This window comes from Sarcophilus harrisii, chromosome 2 (genome assembly GCF_902635505.1).
Source record: "Sarcophilus harrisii chromosome 2, mSarHar1.11, whole genome shotgun sequence".
Classification (NCBI taxonomy): Eukaryota; Metazoa; Chordata; class Mammalia; order Dasyuromorphia; family Dasyuridae; genus Sarcophilus; species Sarcophilus harrisii.
The window spans coordinates 333,780,853-333,797,984 of NC_045427.1; the positions used below are offsets into that span (position 1 = coordinate 333,780,853).

General features: G+C 37.5%; 1 protein-coding gene across 4 annotated transcripts in view; it reads left to right on the forward strand.

Moving 5' to 3' along the window:
• Nucleotides 1-8,644: 8,644 nt before the first annotated feature.
• TEDC1 (tubulin epsilon and delta complex 1) overlaps nucleotides 8,645-17,132 on the forward strand; it is a 70,675-nt gene continuing 62,187 nt past the window's right edge. For all 4 annotated transcript variants that reach the window (XM_031952906.1, XM_031952907.1, XM_031952908.1 and 1 more), the window contains exons 1-3: nucleotides 8,645-8,857; nucleotides 8,968-9,058; nucleotides 14,402-14,598. In XM_031952906.1, the coding sequence (XP_031808766.1) occupies nucleotides 8,717-8,857; nucleotides 8,968-9,058; nucleotides 14,402-14,598 (429 nt within the window). In that variant the 5' untranslated portion in view covers nucleotides 8,645-8,716. The remainder of the gene's footprint in view (nucleotides 8,858-8,967; nucleotides 9,059-14,401; nucleotides 14,599-17,132) is intronic.

Consider the following 17,132-nt stretch of genomic DNA (forward strand, 5'->3'; position numbering starts at 1 on the left):
AGTAGTTACTTTAAATGGAATTTCTCTTTGTAACTCTGACTGTTGGAATGCTGGTGACTTATGTGTATTTATTTTGTATTCTGCAACTTTGCTAAAGATGTGGATTATTTCTAATACTTTTTAGTAGAATCTCTGGGGTTCTCTAAGTATACCATCATATCATCTGCAAAGAGTGATAATTTGGTTTCCTCATTGCCTACTCAATTCCTTTAATCTCTTTCTCAACTCTTATTGCTGAAGCTAGCATTACTATTAAATAGTAATGGTGATAGTGGGCAACCTTGTTTCACCCCTGAGTGTAAAGGTCCAAAGAGAGAATTCCCACAGGGCAATCAGGAAGTACAAAGGCCATGACACCTGAGATCCCTGGATGTGGTTGTCTGTGAACAGTGTGGACCATTCTTAAGTGAAAGCTCTGGTCGCATTGAGATAGCGACATCAACAGGAGGCATTGGCTGTGTGTGTGTGACCTCATAGACTGTATATAAGCAGTCGGGACCAGGAAGTAGGTGGAGTTCATTAGGAGTTCAAGGGAATTCACTAGGAGTCAGCAAGAGATCAGTAAGAGTGCAGGAAAGAGCAGGATGTGAACAGATGGAATAAAGATCTTGACCTTGCATGCAGCTGTCCTCTGGTGCTCTGCTGAACATTAGAACCTCCACTTAGTGAGGTAGTGGCCAGAGATCTCTGAAGACTTCTAATTGGAGTAAGATTGGTAAAGAACCACTGTACTAGATAGTGGCCAGAGATTTTCTGAAGGCCTGGAATTAGGCATGATTGGTAACTGTAGCATCTGAGTGGGAGAAGCTATACCTGATTTTATTGGGAATGGTTCCAGTTTATCCCCATAACATATGATACTTACTGATGGTTTTAAATAGAGGCTACTGACTATTTTAAGGAAAAGTCCATTTATTCTTATACTCTCTAGTGTTTTTAAGAGGAATGGGTGTTAGATTTTATCAAATACTTTTTCTGCATCTATTGAGATAATCCTATGGTTTTTGTTAATTTGGTTATTGATATAGTCAATTATGCTAATAGTTTTCCTAATAATGGACCAGCCCTGCATTTCTGGTATAAATCTTACTTGGTCATGGTGTATTATCCTGAAGATGATTTTCTGGAACCTCTTTGCTAATATTTTATTTAAGATTTTTGCATTCATATTCATTAGGGATATTGGTCTATAAATTCCTTTCTCTGTTTTTGTCCTACCTATTTTGTCCTAACAATAAGGTTTAGGTATCAGTACCTTATCTGTGTCATAAAAGGAATTTGGTAGGAGTCCTTTATTCTCTATTTTTTCAAATAGTTTACATAGTATTGGAGTTAATTGTTCTTTAAATGTTTGATAGAATTCACATATACATTCATCTGGTCCTGGGGATTTTTTCTTAGGGAGTTGATTAATAGCTTGTTCTAGTTCTTTTTCTGATATAGGAGTATTTAAGCAATTTACTTTCTCCTCTGGGCAATCTATATTTTTGTAGGTATTCCTCCATTTCACTTATGTCATCAAATTATTTGGCATAAAGTTGGGCAAAGTAACTCCTAATTATTGCTCTAATTTTTCTTCCTTGGTGGAAAGTTCTCTCTTTTCATTTTTAAGACTAACAATTTGATTTTCTTCTTCCCTTTTTCTAATCAAATTTACTAAAGGTTTATCTATTTTGTTGGTTTTTTCATAAAACCAATTCAGTTTTATTTATTAATTCAATAATTTTTTACTTTCAATTTTATTAATCTCTCCTTTTATTTTTAGAATTTCAGGTTTGGTATTTGATTGGGTGTTTTTAATTTCCTCTTTTTCTAGCTTTTTTAGTTGCAAGCCCGATTCACTGATCTTCTCTGTTTCTATTTTTTGTAAGTAAGCATCTAGAGATATAAAATTTCCCCTTATTATTGCTTTGGCTACATCCCACAAATTTTGGTATGCTGTCTCATTGTCATTCTCTTGGATAAAATTATTAATTGTCTATGATTTGCTCTTTCACCCATTCATTCTTTAGTATGAGATTGTTTAGTGTCAATTACCTTTTGGACTATTTTCCCTTGGCTTTTTATTGAATGTAATTTTTATTGCATCATGATCTGAGAAAAATGCACTTACTATTTCTGCCTCTTTGTATTTCATTTTGAGATCTTTATGTCTTCATATATAGTCAATTTTTGTATAGGTTCCATGAACTTCCAAGAAGAAAGTGTACTCCTTTCTGTCTCCATTCAGTTTTTTCCAAAGATCTATCATACCTAACTTTTCTAGTATTTTAATTACCTCTTTAACTTCTTTCTTATTTATTTTGTGGTTTGATTAATCTAGTTCTGAGAGAGCAAGGTTGAGATCTCCCACTATTATAGTTTTGCTATCTCTTTCTTCTTTGTCTCTTAACTGCTTCTTTAGAAATTTCTGTGCTATACCACTTGGTGCATAGATATTTAGTATTGATATTGCATCATTATTTATGGTACCCTTTAGCAAGATATAGTGCCCTTCCTTATCTCTTTTAATTAGATCTATTTTTGCTTTTGCTTAATCTGAGATCAGAATGACTATCCTTGCTTTTTTTATTTCATCTGGAGCATGATAGATTCTGCTTTAGCCTTTTACCTTTACTCTGCATGTATCACTCTGCTTTAAATGTGTTTCTTGTAAAACAACATATTGTATGATTCTGGCTTTTAATCCAGTCTGCTATCCGCTTCCACTTTATGGGAGAGTTCACCCATTCACATTTATGGTTAAAACTACTAATTCTGTATTTCTTGCCATCTTATTATCTCCAGATTATACTTTTATCTTTCCTTTTCCCCTTTACTTCCTCCCCAGTGTTTAACTTATGAGTCCATTTGCTTTCAGCAGCCCTCCCCCTTTAGAGTCCCTCCTCTTTTCTTATACTTTTCCTTTATTATTTCTGTTTCCTTTCTATTTAGCCTACTCCTTTCCTTTCTGCCTTTTCCCTTTCACTTTTCAATAAGGTAGAGAAGTTTCTCTGTAAACCAAATATGTCTAATATTTTCTCTTTGAGCCAAATCTGATGAGAGTACAATTCACACACTGTTCAACCTTCTCCCTTCTTTCCCTCAAATGTAATAGGTTTCCTTTTCCTCTTTGTGAAATGTAATTTCCCTCATTTTATCTCCACTTTTCCCTTTTTCTGGTGCAATCCTCTTTCCACCTCTAGTTCCTTTTTTATATTATAACAGTAAAATCAAATTATACATGCACTCTCTATGTGTACCCATAACAGAACTACAATTCTCAAGAGTTTTTTTTTTTTTTAAACTTTTTTATGCTTCTCTTGAGTTCTATATTTGGAGGTCAATTTTTTTCCTTAGCTCTGGTCTTTTCATCAGAAAAAAATGGACTTCATCTCTTTCATTGAATGCCCATCTTCTTCTCTGGAAGAAAACATTCAGTTTAATAGGGAAGTTTATTATTGGCTGCATTCCAAGTTCCTTTGCTTTTCAGAATATCAGATTCCAGGCCCTTTGATCCTTTAAAGTGGAAGCTGCTAGATCCTGGGTGATTTTTATTGTGGCTCCTTGGTATTTGAATTTTTTTTTCCTGGCTGTTTGTAATATTTTTTTCCTTTGTCCTATAGTTCTGAAATTTAGTCACAATATTCCTTGGAGTTTTAATTTTGGGGTCATTTTTGGGAGGTTTTTGGTGAATTCTTATAATAGCTATTTTACCTTCTGATTCTATGACATCAGGGCAATTCTCTTTGATGATTTCCTGAATAATATTGCCTAGCCTCTTTTTTCATCATTGTTTTCAGGGAGTCCAATAATCCTTAGATTGTCTCTCCTAGATGTATTTTCCAGGTCACTTGTTTTTCCAAGTAGGTATTTTACGTTTTTTCTATTTTTTCATTTTTTTGTTTTACTTGATTCATTCTTCATGTCTCATCAAGTCATTCATTTCCATTTGTTCAATTCTGATTGCTAGTGAATTATTTTCTTCATTTTCTTTTTTTCTACTTCTTTTTGTATTCTTTTTATATTTATCCAATTGGGTTTTTAAATGAGTTGTTTTGTTCTATGGAAATTTTTTCCATTTCACAAATTTTTTTTCTTCTTTGGTCATAAATTGCTTCCTCTTCCACAGGTCTGAGAGGTAAACTATCCTATGCTCTTCCAATTTATTTATAATCTCATTCTTTATGCCTAGGTCATGAACCCATTTTGACCTTATCTTGGCGTACAGTGTTAAGTGTGGGTCAATGCCTAGTTTCTGCCATACTAATTTCCAATTTTCCCAGCAATTTTTGTCAAATAATGAGTTCTTATTACAAAAACTGGGGTCTTTGGGTTTGTCAAACACTAGATTATTAAAGTTTTTGGCTGTTTTGTCCTTTGAACCTAACCTATTCCATTGATCAACTAGTCTATTTCTTAGCCAATACCAGATGACTTTGGTAACTGCTGCTTTATAATATAATTTTAAATCTGGTACAGCTAGGCCACCTTCATTTGATTTTTTTTTTCATTAATTCCCTTGAAATTCTTGACCTTTTGTTTTTCCATATGAACTTTGTTATTTTAATTTCTTAAAAAAACTGTCTTTCTGTTCATAAATAGGAACCAACTCTCTCCTCTCCCTAGGCAGGGGTGACCAAAAAGAAGTTCATAAAGAGATAACCTCATATCTCTTTGGTGTTTTGTGCATATCCTAAGAAGGACCAGAGGAAGATCCTTGGTCCAGGGTGATTGGTTCTCTAGCATCAATTTAGCAAGTTATCTCTTAATTTCTTTATTCATTTTCTCCATTTTACCTGATGAGGGAGACCAAGGAGTATGAAACTCCCAGGTAATATCCAAGGTCTGCATGAGAAGCTACAAGATCTTACTTGTAAAATGGGTGTCTTGGTCTGAGTCAATTTGTTCCACCATCCCAAACCATGGGATTATTTGTTCTAGCAGAATTTTTTATACCATGGGGGCAGTGGCCCAGGGCAGGGGGAAAGCCTTTACCCAAGATGTCAGATGGTCCCACTATAACCAAGTAATTTTTGAGATGGCCTATTGGGGGCAGTTTGGTAAAGTCCACCTGTATATTCCAAAATGGTCAGAGGCCTGGTAACATCCCACTGGAGTTTGTTGCAAGGTAGTCTTATTTGTCTTTCAACACACAAGACAACCATCCACCAGCTGTCTTGCTAGGGTGTAAAGACTGGGTGATATATACTATGTAAGAGAGGCATCACACAGGTTCTGGAAATCTCAGTGGGTGCCCTGATGCAGATGTGTAAAGACCTGTCTCACACCTAATTTGCTCAGTACCTCTCTGCTGTCTGGGAGATACCATTGGCTGCCCCATTCCTGTACTCCCAAAAATAAAGCTCTTTTTTCTGCTCTTCTATTGTAAAAGATGGGGAAGGAAGACTCAGAGGAAAAGAAGGAATTAGAACTAACAAATAATCAGGCTGTTCAGATTCTATAACTCCCATTCTCTTTGCTTTCCCATCGGCAAGGCAGTTGCCATTTGCTTCAAAGGATTGGCCAGCCTGATGCCCATTCACATGGATTATTGATATATTTTCTGGTACCTTCATGTCTTTTAGCACCTAAGGCCAGGTCTCACCTCTTGCTATTTCTCATTCCGCTTTCCTCCCAAATTGGGGGCATGCCCCAAGCATATTTAAAGTCAGTATAGATATTGCTATCCTTTCCATTTAATAGTTTTAAGGCCTGCTTTAGTGCATACACTTCACAAGTTTGAGCCTATCATGAATTGGGCAGTCTACCACCTTCAGTCAAGGAGAGGCTATCACTGTTTATCACAGCATATCCATTTATCCTCCCCGCTTCTGAACTTTTTTTTTATGGATATCTGACCAGGCATTAGTTACAAAGTTTATTTTTACCCTGGACTCAATGTCTGGCTCACTTATATTTAATCCTCAGTGTTTATTAACATTTTCTTTTAGTTTGTTTAGAAACTCAATTGGTGACTCCTCCTTTTTCTGGGTAACTTCGGAGGCCTTTTTTTTATATTCTATGGTTTCGGAGATGCATTCTTAATCCCAGTAATTAATTCTCTCAGGTTCTGCATGTGTATTCTATGGATCTCATTGTTGTGGTCCCATTTAGTGTCGAGTTGGGTATTTTTGTTGTGCTGTGGCCCACCCCAGCCGCCAGTGGATGTCTGCATTCACACACTTCTTTCTTTGAGAAAGGATAGATATCAACTTATGCCAAGTATAGATGTTAAGGCCAAGGAACTGCTCTAGTTTTTTGGAGAGACTACTAGAATCCTTTTCGTTCCCTTTTTAAAATTTCTGACTTCTGTGGCACTCAAGGGAGTGTTTACAAACCATAATTCCCTTTGCGCTAGTGGCACCTCTCTCAGAGGATACATGCTAGATTTCTTTGGTTCTAGAGATAAATTTTCCTGGTCTTTAAGGAGCTGTCTCAATTCTCTTTTAGGGAGCTGTGAGGGGAATCTTGCAGATTCTTATTAGATCCTTCTGCACCCTCAGGGCTTGAGTTGGAAGGGCATTTGCTGTGGCTCCCAAAGGAGGAGGAGGAGGAGATAGAGTTCTAATGTTAAGGTGGCTGTTAGCAGAACAAGGGAGGGAAGGGGGGGATATTGCCTGATTTCCTTAGATCACATGATTACAGGAATATGAAACTTAGGATGTCTGCCTAGGCTCACTTAGCCTGGCTAATTTTGGAACATGTCCTCCATTTTGTGCAATATCTACATCAGATCATGTCTGGGAAAACTTTGACAATTTGCTTGTTCCACTTAACATATATAATAGTTATTATATTATTTGCCTTCTCAATGGGTGCAGGATATTCTGGAGGAGGATGAGAATTCAGAACTGAAAAAAAAGTTTAAAATAAATTAATATTAATAATTTAAAAATTTCTGTTGTGGAAAAACAAAAGAAAATCTCTCCAGGGATTTTGCCTGTGTGGAATGGAAAGATGAGATGAAGAATTTACAGGGATGTGTGAGTGTTTTTTCTTTATTTTATTTTCATTATTTCTGTGTAAAGTCATGTGTAAGCCTATGTGTAAGCCTCTTTTACTTAAATCTAATCCAGTTACAGACAAATTTACCTTAACCTAAACTGGTGGTATTTATCAATGTTTGATATTGTTTAACCTATTAGTTTAAACACTGTCAGCTTAGTTATCTGCTGATTTGTGGTTTCCTAAAAAGCAGGTAATTTCAGGGAAACTGAAACATTCCATTCCTGTTGGAATCTTTACAAACTGTTAATCCATTAGAGTTGATAGAGACAATAATTATCTAATTTGGCATGGTTCAATATGATTGATTTGATCTTAGAAGGAGATATTTTGGGTCAGAACTTGTAACAAGGTACTAAGTACAACAATGCTTGTGTTCACACCTTTAGAGAGCTCATAAGTATCTAAATACTCAATGGAGTTCTATAGAAAGAGATATCCGAATTCACACCTCCCTTCGGGCCAGAGAGCACTCTGGGAGATAACCCAGAATCCCTCTCTCTCCAGAAGGCGGAGTTAACCTTTGGGAGATCATATATATAGAGGAAGCTCTTAGAGCTTGGGAGAGTTTTCTTGAGAGAGTTTTCTGGGGAACATTGACTGGGGTCGGAGAGAGCACTCTGGGAGATACAGAAGCCTACTTGCCTCAGTTAGAGATTGAGAAGCCACAGTCGGAGTTGAGCTGGAGGCGATAAAGGACAAAGCTACAAGATCTCTTAGAACCAAGCAGAGAGATATAGGCCTCTGAGCTAACCCGGCTATACTGAAGGACACAATAAAAGATCTGAACTCTTATCACCTGGCTGTGTTTTGGAAAAAGAACACCACACATTCCCAAATTTTTTTTTTTTTTTTTTTTTGGCAACCACATCCAATTAGGAGGCCCCACGCTTCTTAACGCTTTCTAATTTGTGGTGTAATCTCTTGTAACAAAATCCTACAAAAATGGCATGTCCCTGCTGAGTCTTGGGCCTCCTGCTGTGAGTCTCTTTATTTCGAAGTGGCACTGCCCCACCATTCATGAGTTGCTGTAATAAACAACTTTTTCCGCTTTCTACTTAGAGGGAACTCTGAGTAGTCATTTTTGGGTAGGGGTCTTTCCGCGTCCCACACGCCTGTATCTCTGGGAATCATTTCATATGTATATGTTTGCTTCTAACCAACCTCCACTCCTTGATGATGAGTTATTTGAGGGGACACACATAGTGCTAACGACTCTGCTAAGCGCTTTACAATGACTCTTATTTACAGGTCAGTTTACATTTTATCGCAACTCTTGAGATATAGGTGATATTATTACCCCCATTTTATAGATGAGGAAACTGAAACACATTTTTTAGACGATTTTCTCAGGGCCATATAGCGCTAAGTGTCTGAGGTCAAATTTGAACTCGGGTCTTCCTGTTTCCGGGCCTGACACTTTACCCACCGCGCCCGCCTAGTGTCACAAGAAAATAATACAAGGGAGCATGAGGAGAAAATGGTTTGAAAAGAGCTTTAAAAGCTTTGGAACTGTACAGCCGAGACTTTTCCAGCGGCTTGCTGACGAGATCTTTCTCCAAGTTCTAACTAGTTACCCGGCCTCTCGAGGGTTTGTGATTGGTCCGCGGCGTCAGGGGCGGGGATAAGCTGTCTAACCCAGCTCCACTGATTGGGGGAAAGAAAGAAGGAAGATCTGATTGGGTGCGGCGGTTGCGGAAGAAACGGCGGGAGCCTGGGAGCTCTGAAGATGGGGAGACTAAGTGGGTGCCGACGGGGAGACTGGGGACCGCGGGCCCTTCCCAAAGCTATCGCGGCGCTGAGTCGGGCGCTGCCTGGGAAACCTAGCCCCGAGACCTTCCGCAGGGCCAAGTTCGACCTCCCCGAGGCGGTGAGAGGAGGCGGTGGCTGAGGGAAGAATTTACCCGAGTTGGGGTGGGGGGAGTTGGGCCGGGCGGCGCAGCCTCACCGCGCTCCGCTGACTGGAGTTTCTTTTTCTAGGTGGCCGAGCTTTGGTCTCTGCTTTTCTCCCTCCTTTGGCTCATCCATCAGAAGGGTGTGGGGTCTCGCAGGGAGCCGCCTGATGCCCTCGGTCAGTAACAACCCCACCACTTTTCCCCGTTAGTTTCCCCTAATCCGTAGTTTGTGGAGCTAGAGAAGCAAAGGCACTGCCCTCTGCCATCGGTGCTCCTTTCCTAGTCACCGTGAAATCCGCTGGGACTGAGCGTCTAAGCCGTTCGCTCCTCCCTTTGCAAGCGCCTTCCTCGTATACTTCAGGACTTCCGTAGATAAACAAAGAAGAATGTTTAAAACGTCTTATGTTTGAGATAAAATCAGTTTCAGGAGCACAAGATGGGTATGTGTGTTCACATATCACGGAATGCAGCTCGGGTATTTTATTATTATACAGATACTCTCAAGAGTTTACATTTTATCAAGAGAGATAGCATAAGAATAAATGCAGAATCAATGTAAGGTAGTGAAGTGCAAGATAATAGGGAGCTCTGGTACTAGAATCTGAAGGGAGATTTTGCTCCTGTATCTTGGGAGAAGAAATTCTCTGAAAGAAGCCAGAGTGTTTATTTTTGTTTGCAAAGGCACATAGAAGCCACCAGGCTTAAATGAGTAGGGGGGAATCACTGGTTTAGAACTTTGGAAATTGCATAGATAGAGTTCATAGAACCTTGGGGCTGGAGTCTGGAAGATCTGAGTTCAAAGCAAGTAAGTCACTTGTTTTGCCTCAAATTCCTTATCAGAAAAATAGGAATTGTAATAGCACCTACTTCAAGGAATTATTGCGTAGATCAAATGAGACAATAATTGTAAAGCATTTAACACAGTGCCTGACACAGTAAGTGTTATGTTAATATCAGTTATTACTATATTCAGAAAAGGAACCTAGAAGGATCAGTTAGGTAGGAAAACTGAGAAGGGTCAGTTAAGCAATTAGGAGAACTAGGCGAGAGTAGTGTTATAAAAGTTTAGTGATGAGAGTAGTCACAGTGTCAAACATTGTGGATATATCTTTTTTTTTTTTTTTTTTTTATAAATTTTTATTGACAGAATCCATGCCAGGATAATTTTTTACAACATTATCCCTTGCATTCACTCCTGTTCCGATTTTTCCCTCCCTCCCTCTATCCCCTCCCCTAAATGGCAGGCAGTCCTATATATGTTGAATATGTCGTAGTATATCCTAGATACAATGTATGTGTGCAGAACTAAACAGTTTTCTTGTTGCACAGGGAGAATTGGATTCAGAAGGTAAAAATAACCCGGGAAGAAAAACAAGAATGCAAACAGTTTACATTCATTTCCCAGCGTTCTTTCTTTGGGTGTAGCTGCTTCTGTACATCATTTATCAATTGAAGCTGAATTAGGTTTCTTTGTCAAAGAAATCCACTTCCATCAGATTACATCTTCATACAGTATTGTTGTTGATGTATATAATGATCTCCTGGTTCTGCTCATTTCACTTAGCATCAGTTCATGTAAGTCTTGCCAAGCCTCTCTGTATTCATCCTGCTGGTCATTTCTTACAGAACAATAATATTCCATAACATTCATATACCACAACTTACCCAACCATTCTCCAATTGATGGGCATCCATTCATTTTCCAGTTTCTATACACTACAAACAGGGCTGCCACAAACATTTTGGCACATACAGGTCCCTTTCCCTTCTTTAGTATCTCCTTGGGATATAAGCCCAGTAGAAAAACTGCTGGGTCAAAGGGTATGCACAGTTTGATAACTTTTTGGGCATAATTCCAGATTGCTCTCCAAAATGGTTGGATTCGTTCACAGCTCCACCAACAATGTATCGATGTCCCAGTTTTCCCATTGTGGACATATCTAACAGGATAGTTGTGTTATGGAAACACAGAGACAACATCCAGGAGCAGAGAATAGTCAACAGTGTTGAATAGATCCAGAAGTTCAAGAAGGATAAAGTCTGAAAAAGAATTTCACAGTTCAGAAATTGTAACTGATAACTTTGAAGATCATTATTATCATCATCAAGCATTATTATGTTCTAATTAGTGGATATATGTAGTATAGTTTCAGTTTAGTGATGAGATCAAAATCGAGAAAAGTAGGTTTGAGGATTAAGAGGAAATGAAAGCAAAGGAGGGCAGATAGCTTTTTCTGCTGGAGTGACAATGCAGAAATATATAAAGTAATAAGCTTAAGGGGCCTATTCTAGTAAAGGATGTGGAGACTAGAGCATATTTGAAGGCAATTGAAGGAGTCAGTAGAGAAGATGAAGATAAGAGAGTAGGAATGATTGAGGAATCAGTCTGCTGGTGAAGATCCCCCAGGGATGCGATGGGGTCATGTAGAAGAGCTGACCTTGACAAGAAGGTACAGCACCTTATCTGACTAGAGGAAAAGAGAGAATGAGATGTAAAGAATAAGAGAAAAAGAGACTTAGTTGTTGACTTAGTTGACTTAGTTGTTCCAGGAAAGTAAATTAAGAATTTAGTTGAGAGGGTGGAGAAATGGGAAGGAGTGGGAGGTCTGAGATGAAAAGAGAAGGTTGAGGATAGTTTCTGTGGTAAAAAATAGGAAATTTGTAATGCTGGAGAAACTGAGCAAGACAGAGATTAGAGACCAATTCAATAGTTTATTAAATGGAGAGAGATACTGGGACCAATAGATCCATGTTTGGTCCCAGGGATGGAGGAGACTATCATCTCAAAGAGTCCAGCAGTCAAGTATCAGAGGACAAGCTTTTTATAGGATAACAAGGACAATGACATAATGGGGGAGGTACCTGGGTGGGGATAACCTAATGGGGGGGAGGTCCCTAGCATGACACAATGGAGGGAGGTTACTGATATTTTAATGACATCTAAAATATATAAACCTTTATCCTGTCAAACATTAATAAGGAATGTCTATAATCTAAAGATGTAAAACCTTTATCTCATCAACCATGTAAGAGGGAATGATTATAGCCTGGGGTTTTGGGGCAGAGCCACTGAGGTAGACCATTATCTCATCAAACATTAAGAGGGAAAAGTTATAACCTGAGGCAGAATAACTAAATAGGACAATTGGAGAAACTGGATCACGACAATAAAAGGGAACTTTGGCACAACAAACTAAGGAATAAAAGAATTCCAGTGTTGGAACTTGGCAAGGAATGAATGAATAGTAATTCAAAATTAGGATAGTGAGGAGGTGAACTTGATTAAATATAGAGACAAGATTAGGAATCTGTCCTACTGGGCAGAAGCCCAAGAAAATATTGAGGAGAGGAGGCATTGGAAGCCATGATGTAAACAAAGAATAGGTTTAGGAGAGGGATAAGGCATAGGGAAAGATAGGAAGATAGGTGTTCAAGATAAAATAAAAGAAATAATTTTTGATTATTGAAACTCTTAGATAATGATGAGATTCAGAGTGTGACCAATTCCTGTGCATAGTTGAGTTATAATGGAAGAAAAGTGGGATTTGAGAAGATTGAGAAACTGGGAAGATAGAATATTTGAAAGGATATAGATAAATGTTAAGGGGCAGATATTGGGGAGATGAGGAAGACATGAAGCTTGGTACTTGATCCTGCGAAAGGAAGGAAGAATGACTTGGGAGCTGGTAGACTATAGCCACTATGAGTTGTATTGGGTGAGAAGGAAAAGATTGGCATTGACAAGGAAAAACTAGAATTCAAGTAGGAGAATAAGTATTATTCTGATTCCCCCAGTATAACAGAGTTTTGGGAACAGATAAAGCCTATGCTAGAGCCACTGGCAGATTGGGGGTGGGGAGGGAAGTCATGTTTCTGTAAATACAAGTTGGTAGAGAAAATTTAACTGAAGCAGTCCAGAATGAAAGAAATGGCAGTTCCTAAGAACATAGTGGCTATGCAGAGGTAGAGTTGACAAATAGTGGCAGCCAAAAATTGCTAATGGATTTCAGTTTATATTAAGTTAGGTGTAGGGTCCAGTAAGAGAGAGGTGATAGTTTTGTTCTGCTTTAGATCATAGGTGCAATGTTGTGGTCAGTATTGTTGAGTTAGGAAAAGAGGGACCCCAAAAGTTCCAGACCAGTGTCACGAGGTGTCTCAAAAGAATTTGCAGGCTTTTATTGGACTTAATTCTAAGGCAATCCAGTAAAGAAACAGAACCAAGGAGAGTCATTTTATCCAGCTTCTAACCTAGATATGCTAATTTTATGACTCAAGGACTAAGGGAGTCTATTATTGGCAGAAGGGTAGGAATAAGGAGTAATCTCCAGATGAATTAATGGTGGTCTTCGAAATTTGATTATCACTGACCCTTCAACCACGAACTGAGAAGTAATCTATTCAGAATCAGACAAATTGGGTATTGGGAGTTTCCTGAGGAAAACTCCAAACCCAAAAATTTTAGGGTTTCACATTATATCGGTATGAGGAAAGTAATGGTGAATTGGTGAAGAGACTTACTAGGGTAGTGAAGACTAGTTGAAAGAATTGGGATGTTTATCCTGTAAAAAAAACAAGAGGAAAATGATAGATGTTTTCAGATATTTAAAGGACTATGAGATGAAAGGAATGAATCCTTTTCTCTTGCAGAGTACAAAAGTAGGAGAAAAGGATGAAGAAGAAAAATTGAGGTTGATAACTTAGAAATTTGAGATCTCAATATAATATGGGCTTTCTGGATGAATAATGGATTCTTTTTTTTTGTCTTCGGACAAAGACTAGATGACATTTTTTGGAGAAAATTCTTGGTCTGGTCCAGGGTGGAGGAAGGAAATAAGTATTAAATGCCTACTATGTGTCAGGCACTATGCAAAATACTTTGCAAGTCTTATCTCATTTATCCTCCTAGCAATCCTGAAAGGTAAGTGCTATTATGATCTCCATTTTACAGTTGAGGAAATGGAGAGACAAGTCAAGTAACATACCTAGGTTTATACAGCTAGTAAGTGTCCGAGGTCAGATTTAACTCATGTCTTCCTGACTCTGGACCCAGAACTTTTATCAGCTGTGTCATAGCTGCCCCAGATGATTTTTGAAGCTCCTTGCAGTTTGATAATTCCCGAATCATCATCTTATATGATTCTGAAAAGAAATAAGCTGATTCAGACTCTTAACATCTGGAAGCTCATGGTTTGAAGGTAAAAGGATGCCTTTTATATTAAAAAGATAAAGAATTAAGTGCAAAATCCCAGAAGAGGATTTAAAATTCTAAAAACTGTAGGATTTCAGAGAAGAAGATTATCACTTGATAGATCACAAAAACTGTAAAAGAGATGGGTTAGATTTAGACAAGGGAAGGTTGAGCTAGTTAGAAGTACTGAAATAGAGATACAAGAATAGGATGATGAGGAGACTGTTCTCTCAGGGGCTTTAAGATACTAGTAAGGGAAGGAGGGAATATGCTGGAGAGTGTGTCCCTGATTGCCTTGGCTTGAATTTATATTCTCATTTACCCCTTTCAGAGGGCCAGATCCATTTTGTAAAATGGATGTTGCGCTGCCATGGCTATGGGAGACACCATTTTTACCACCTTCCCGAAGTTGGCTCTCAAGGTAGTTGTGAGCTTTTGCTGGCCTTCTCTTGGCTACTTGAATACTTCAACCTACCAGAAAGGTTTCTCTGCTGTGTACACCAAGTTGATGATGTCTGGATCTGCTCGGTGAGTCCATATTCTTGAGTGTTAGGGTTGAGGTGGGAAATATTTGGGCACAGGAGTTACTAGTTAGCATTGACTAACTCCTGTTAATTTTTCTCTCTTGATCCCTAAGAAATGCCCTGCATACTTTTCCTTTTGTCATAACCTAGTACTTGGGAACCTGGGATTTTCTTTACCTAGGCCCAATGTACACTTCTAGCTTGTAGCCACTTTGAGTAATTTACAGATATCAGAAAACAATTTCATTGATGTCTAAAAAATTTATTATACATTCTCCCGAGAATCGGGCGTCCCACCCATAGAGCAGACAATTGAAGGGAGGAGGCACCCTAGGGAGCAGGGTCAACACTTTTATCCTTAACGCAAATACCCCCTCCCACCACTGACCCTCATCCTTATTGGCTGAGGATCTCGCATTCTAAACTTGGGAACTACCCAAGAAATTGAACTTGACCAATAAGAACATAGTTTGCCTATATTTGACTGAAATAGGGAGGATAACAAGAAGGGGACTTAAGTATGCCCTCAGGAGGATAGCAGGAAGGGGGCTTAAGTATGCCCTTGACTTAATGCTTAAAGTCCTTCAGGCCTACTCAAACTTTGATATTTAATAGATGAAGCCTTACTCGATTTTCACAACTGTTTTGAAAGATCTCACCTCATATCCTTCACTTTTAATAGCCCTAATAGGATTTACATGTATTATCTTCCCATTACAGTTTAACATCATTCTCTTATGATTATTCCTTCATGTTGGCCTTTTTATATTTCCCTTGAATCTTGTTCTTGAATGTCAAATTTTCTATTTAGCTCTGGTCTTTTCATCAGGAATCCTTGAAAATTCTTTATTTCATTAAATGCCCAATTTTTCTTCCTGAAGAATTACATTCAATTTTGCTAAATAATTGATACTTGGGTGTTGATCTTAACTTCTTTGCCTGTGCAAGAATATCATATTCTAAGCCTCCGATCCTTTAACATGTGATTCTGATGATATTTGAATTATTTCTTTTTGAAGTATTTTTCTTCGACCTGGGAACTGGAATTTGGCTGTAATATTCCTGGGAGTTTTCATTTTGATGTTTCTTTCAATAGGTGATTGATGGAGTTTATTTTCTCTTTTATCTGTGGATATAAGGATCCGTGCAGTTTTCTAGGATAATTTCTTGAAAGATGATTATCTAGGCTCTTTTTTTGGTTATTGCTTCTAGTTCAATAATAATTTTTTTTTCTGGTTATACATCAATTCAATAATTCTTAAATGATTCTTCCTTGATCTGTTTTCCATGTCATTTGTTTTTCTGATGATATATTTCACATTTTCTTCTATTTTTTAAATTCTTTTGACTGTTTTATTGTTTCTTGCTGTATCAAGTTGTCATTAACTTCTACTCACTGAATTTTAATTTTTAAGTTATTTTCTTCACTGATCCTTTTGTACCTCTCTTTCCATGTGATCAGTTCTACTTTTTAAGGAATTGTTCTCTTTGATAGATTTTTGTGCCCCTTTTGCCATTTGGCCATTTCTGTTTTTTAAGGTATTATTTTCTTCAGTATTTTTTGTGTCTGTTTTATGAAGCTAATAATTTTCTTTTCATAATTGTCTTGCATTACTCATTTCCTTCCCCTTCTCCTCTGCCCCAATTTTTCCTTTACCACCATATCTCTTCCTTTAACTCTGTTAGGAATGCTTTTTAGATTTGAGTTCAGTTAACATTTTTATTTTAATCTTTTTTTTTTGGTAGTTGTTTTCACATTGTTTTTCTTAGTTTGTCTTGATCTTTTCTATGACCATAATAGCTTTCAAATTCTTTGTGTGTGTGGGTGTGTGTGGGTTTTTTTTTTTGCTCATTTTTTCTTTCTTACTTTCTTTTTATTTTATTTTTCCCAGTTACATCAAAAAAGTTTTTGACATCCATTTTAAAAACTTTGAATTCCAAATTCTCTCCTTTTTTCTTTCCTCACATCCTTTCATTGAGAGGGTGAGCAATTCAATATATATGTAGTGATGGAAAACATTTCCAAAATAATGTTATAAAAGAAAGTATAGATGAACAAAAACTGATTTAAAAAAACCTCAAAAAAAAAAAAAATGAAACTTGAACACAGACTGAAGCATACATTTTTTTAAAAGATACCATCAGTTCTTTCTCTGAGGATGTCCATTTTTCATTAGCGTTGTCTTAGATCATTGTGTGCTAAAAATAAGTTTCACAACTCTCATCATTTTACATTATTGCTATTACTTTGTCCACAGTACTTTTCAGGTTGCATCAACTTATGGAAGTCTTTCCAAGTTTTTCTGAGATTATTCTGCACATCATTTCTTATAGCACAATAGTATTCCATCATAATCACATATCACAATTTATTTAGCCATTCTCCAATTGATGGGCATCCCCTCAATTTTCAATTCTTTGCCCCCAGAAAAGAGCTGCTATGAATATTTTGTATGTATTGTTCATTTTGTTTTTATCTCTTTTAGGATACAGATCTAATAGTGGTATTGTTAGGTCAAAGGTTTTATAGTCCATTGG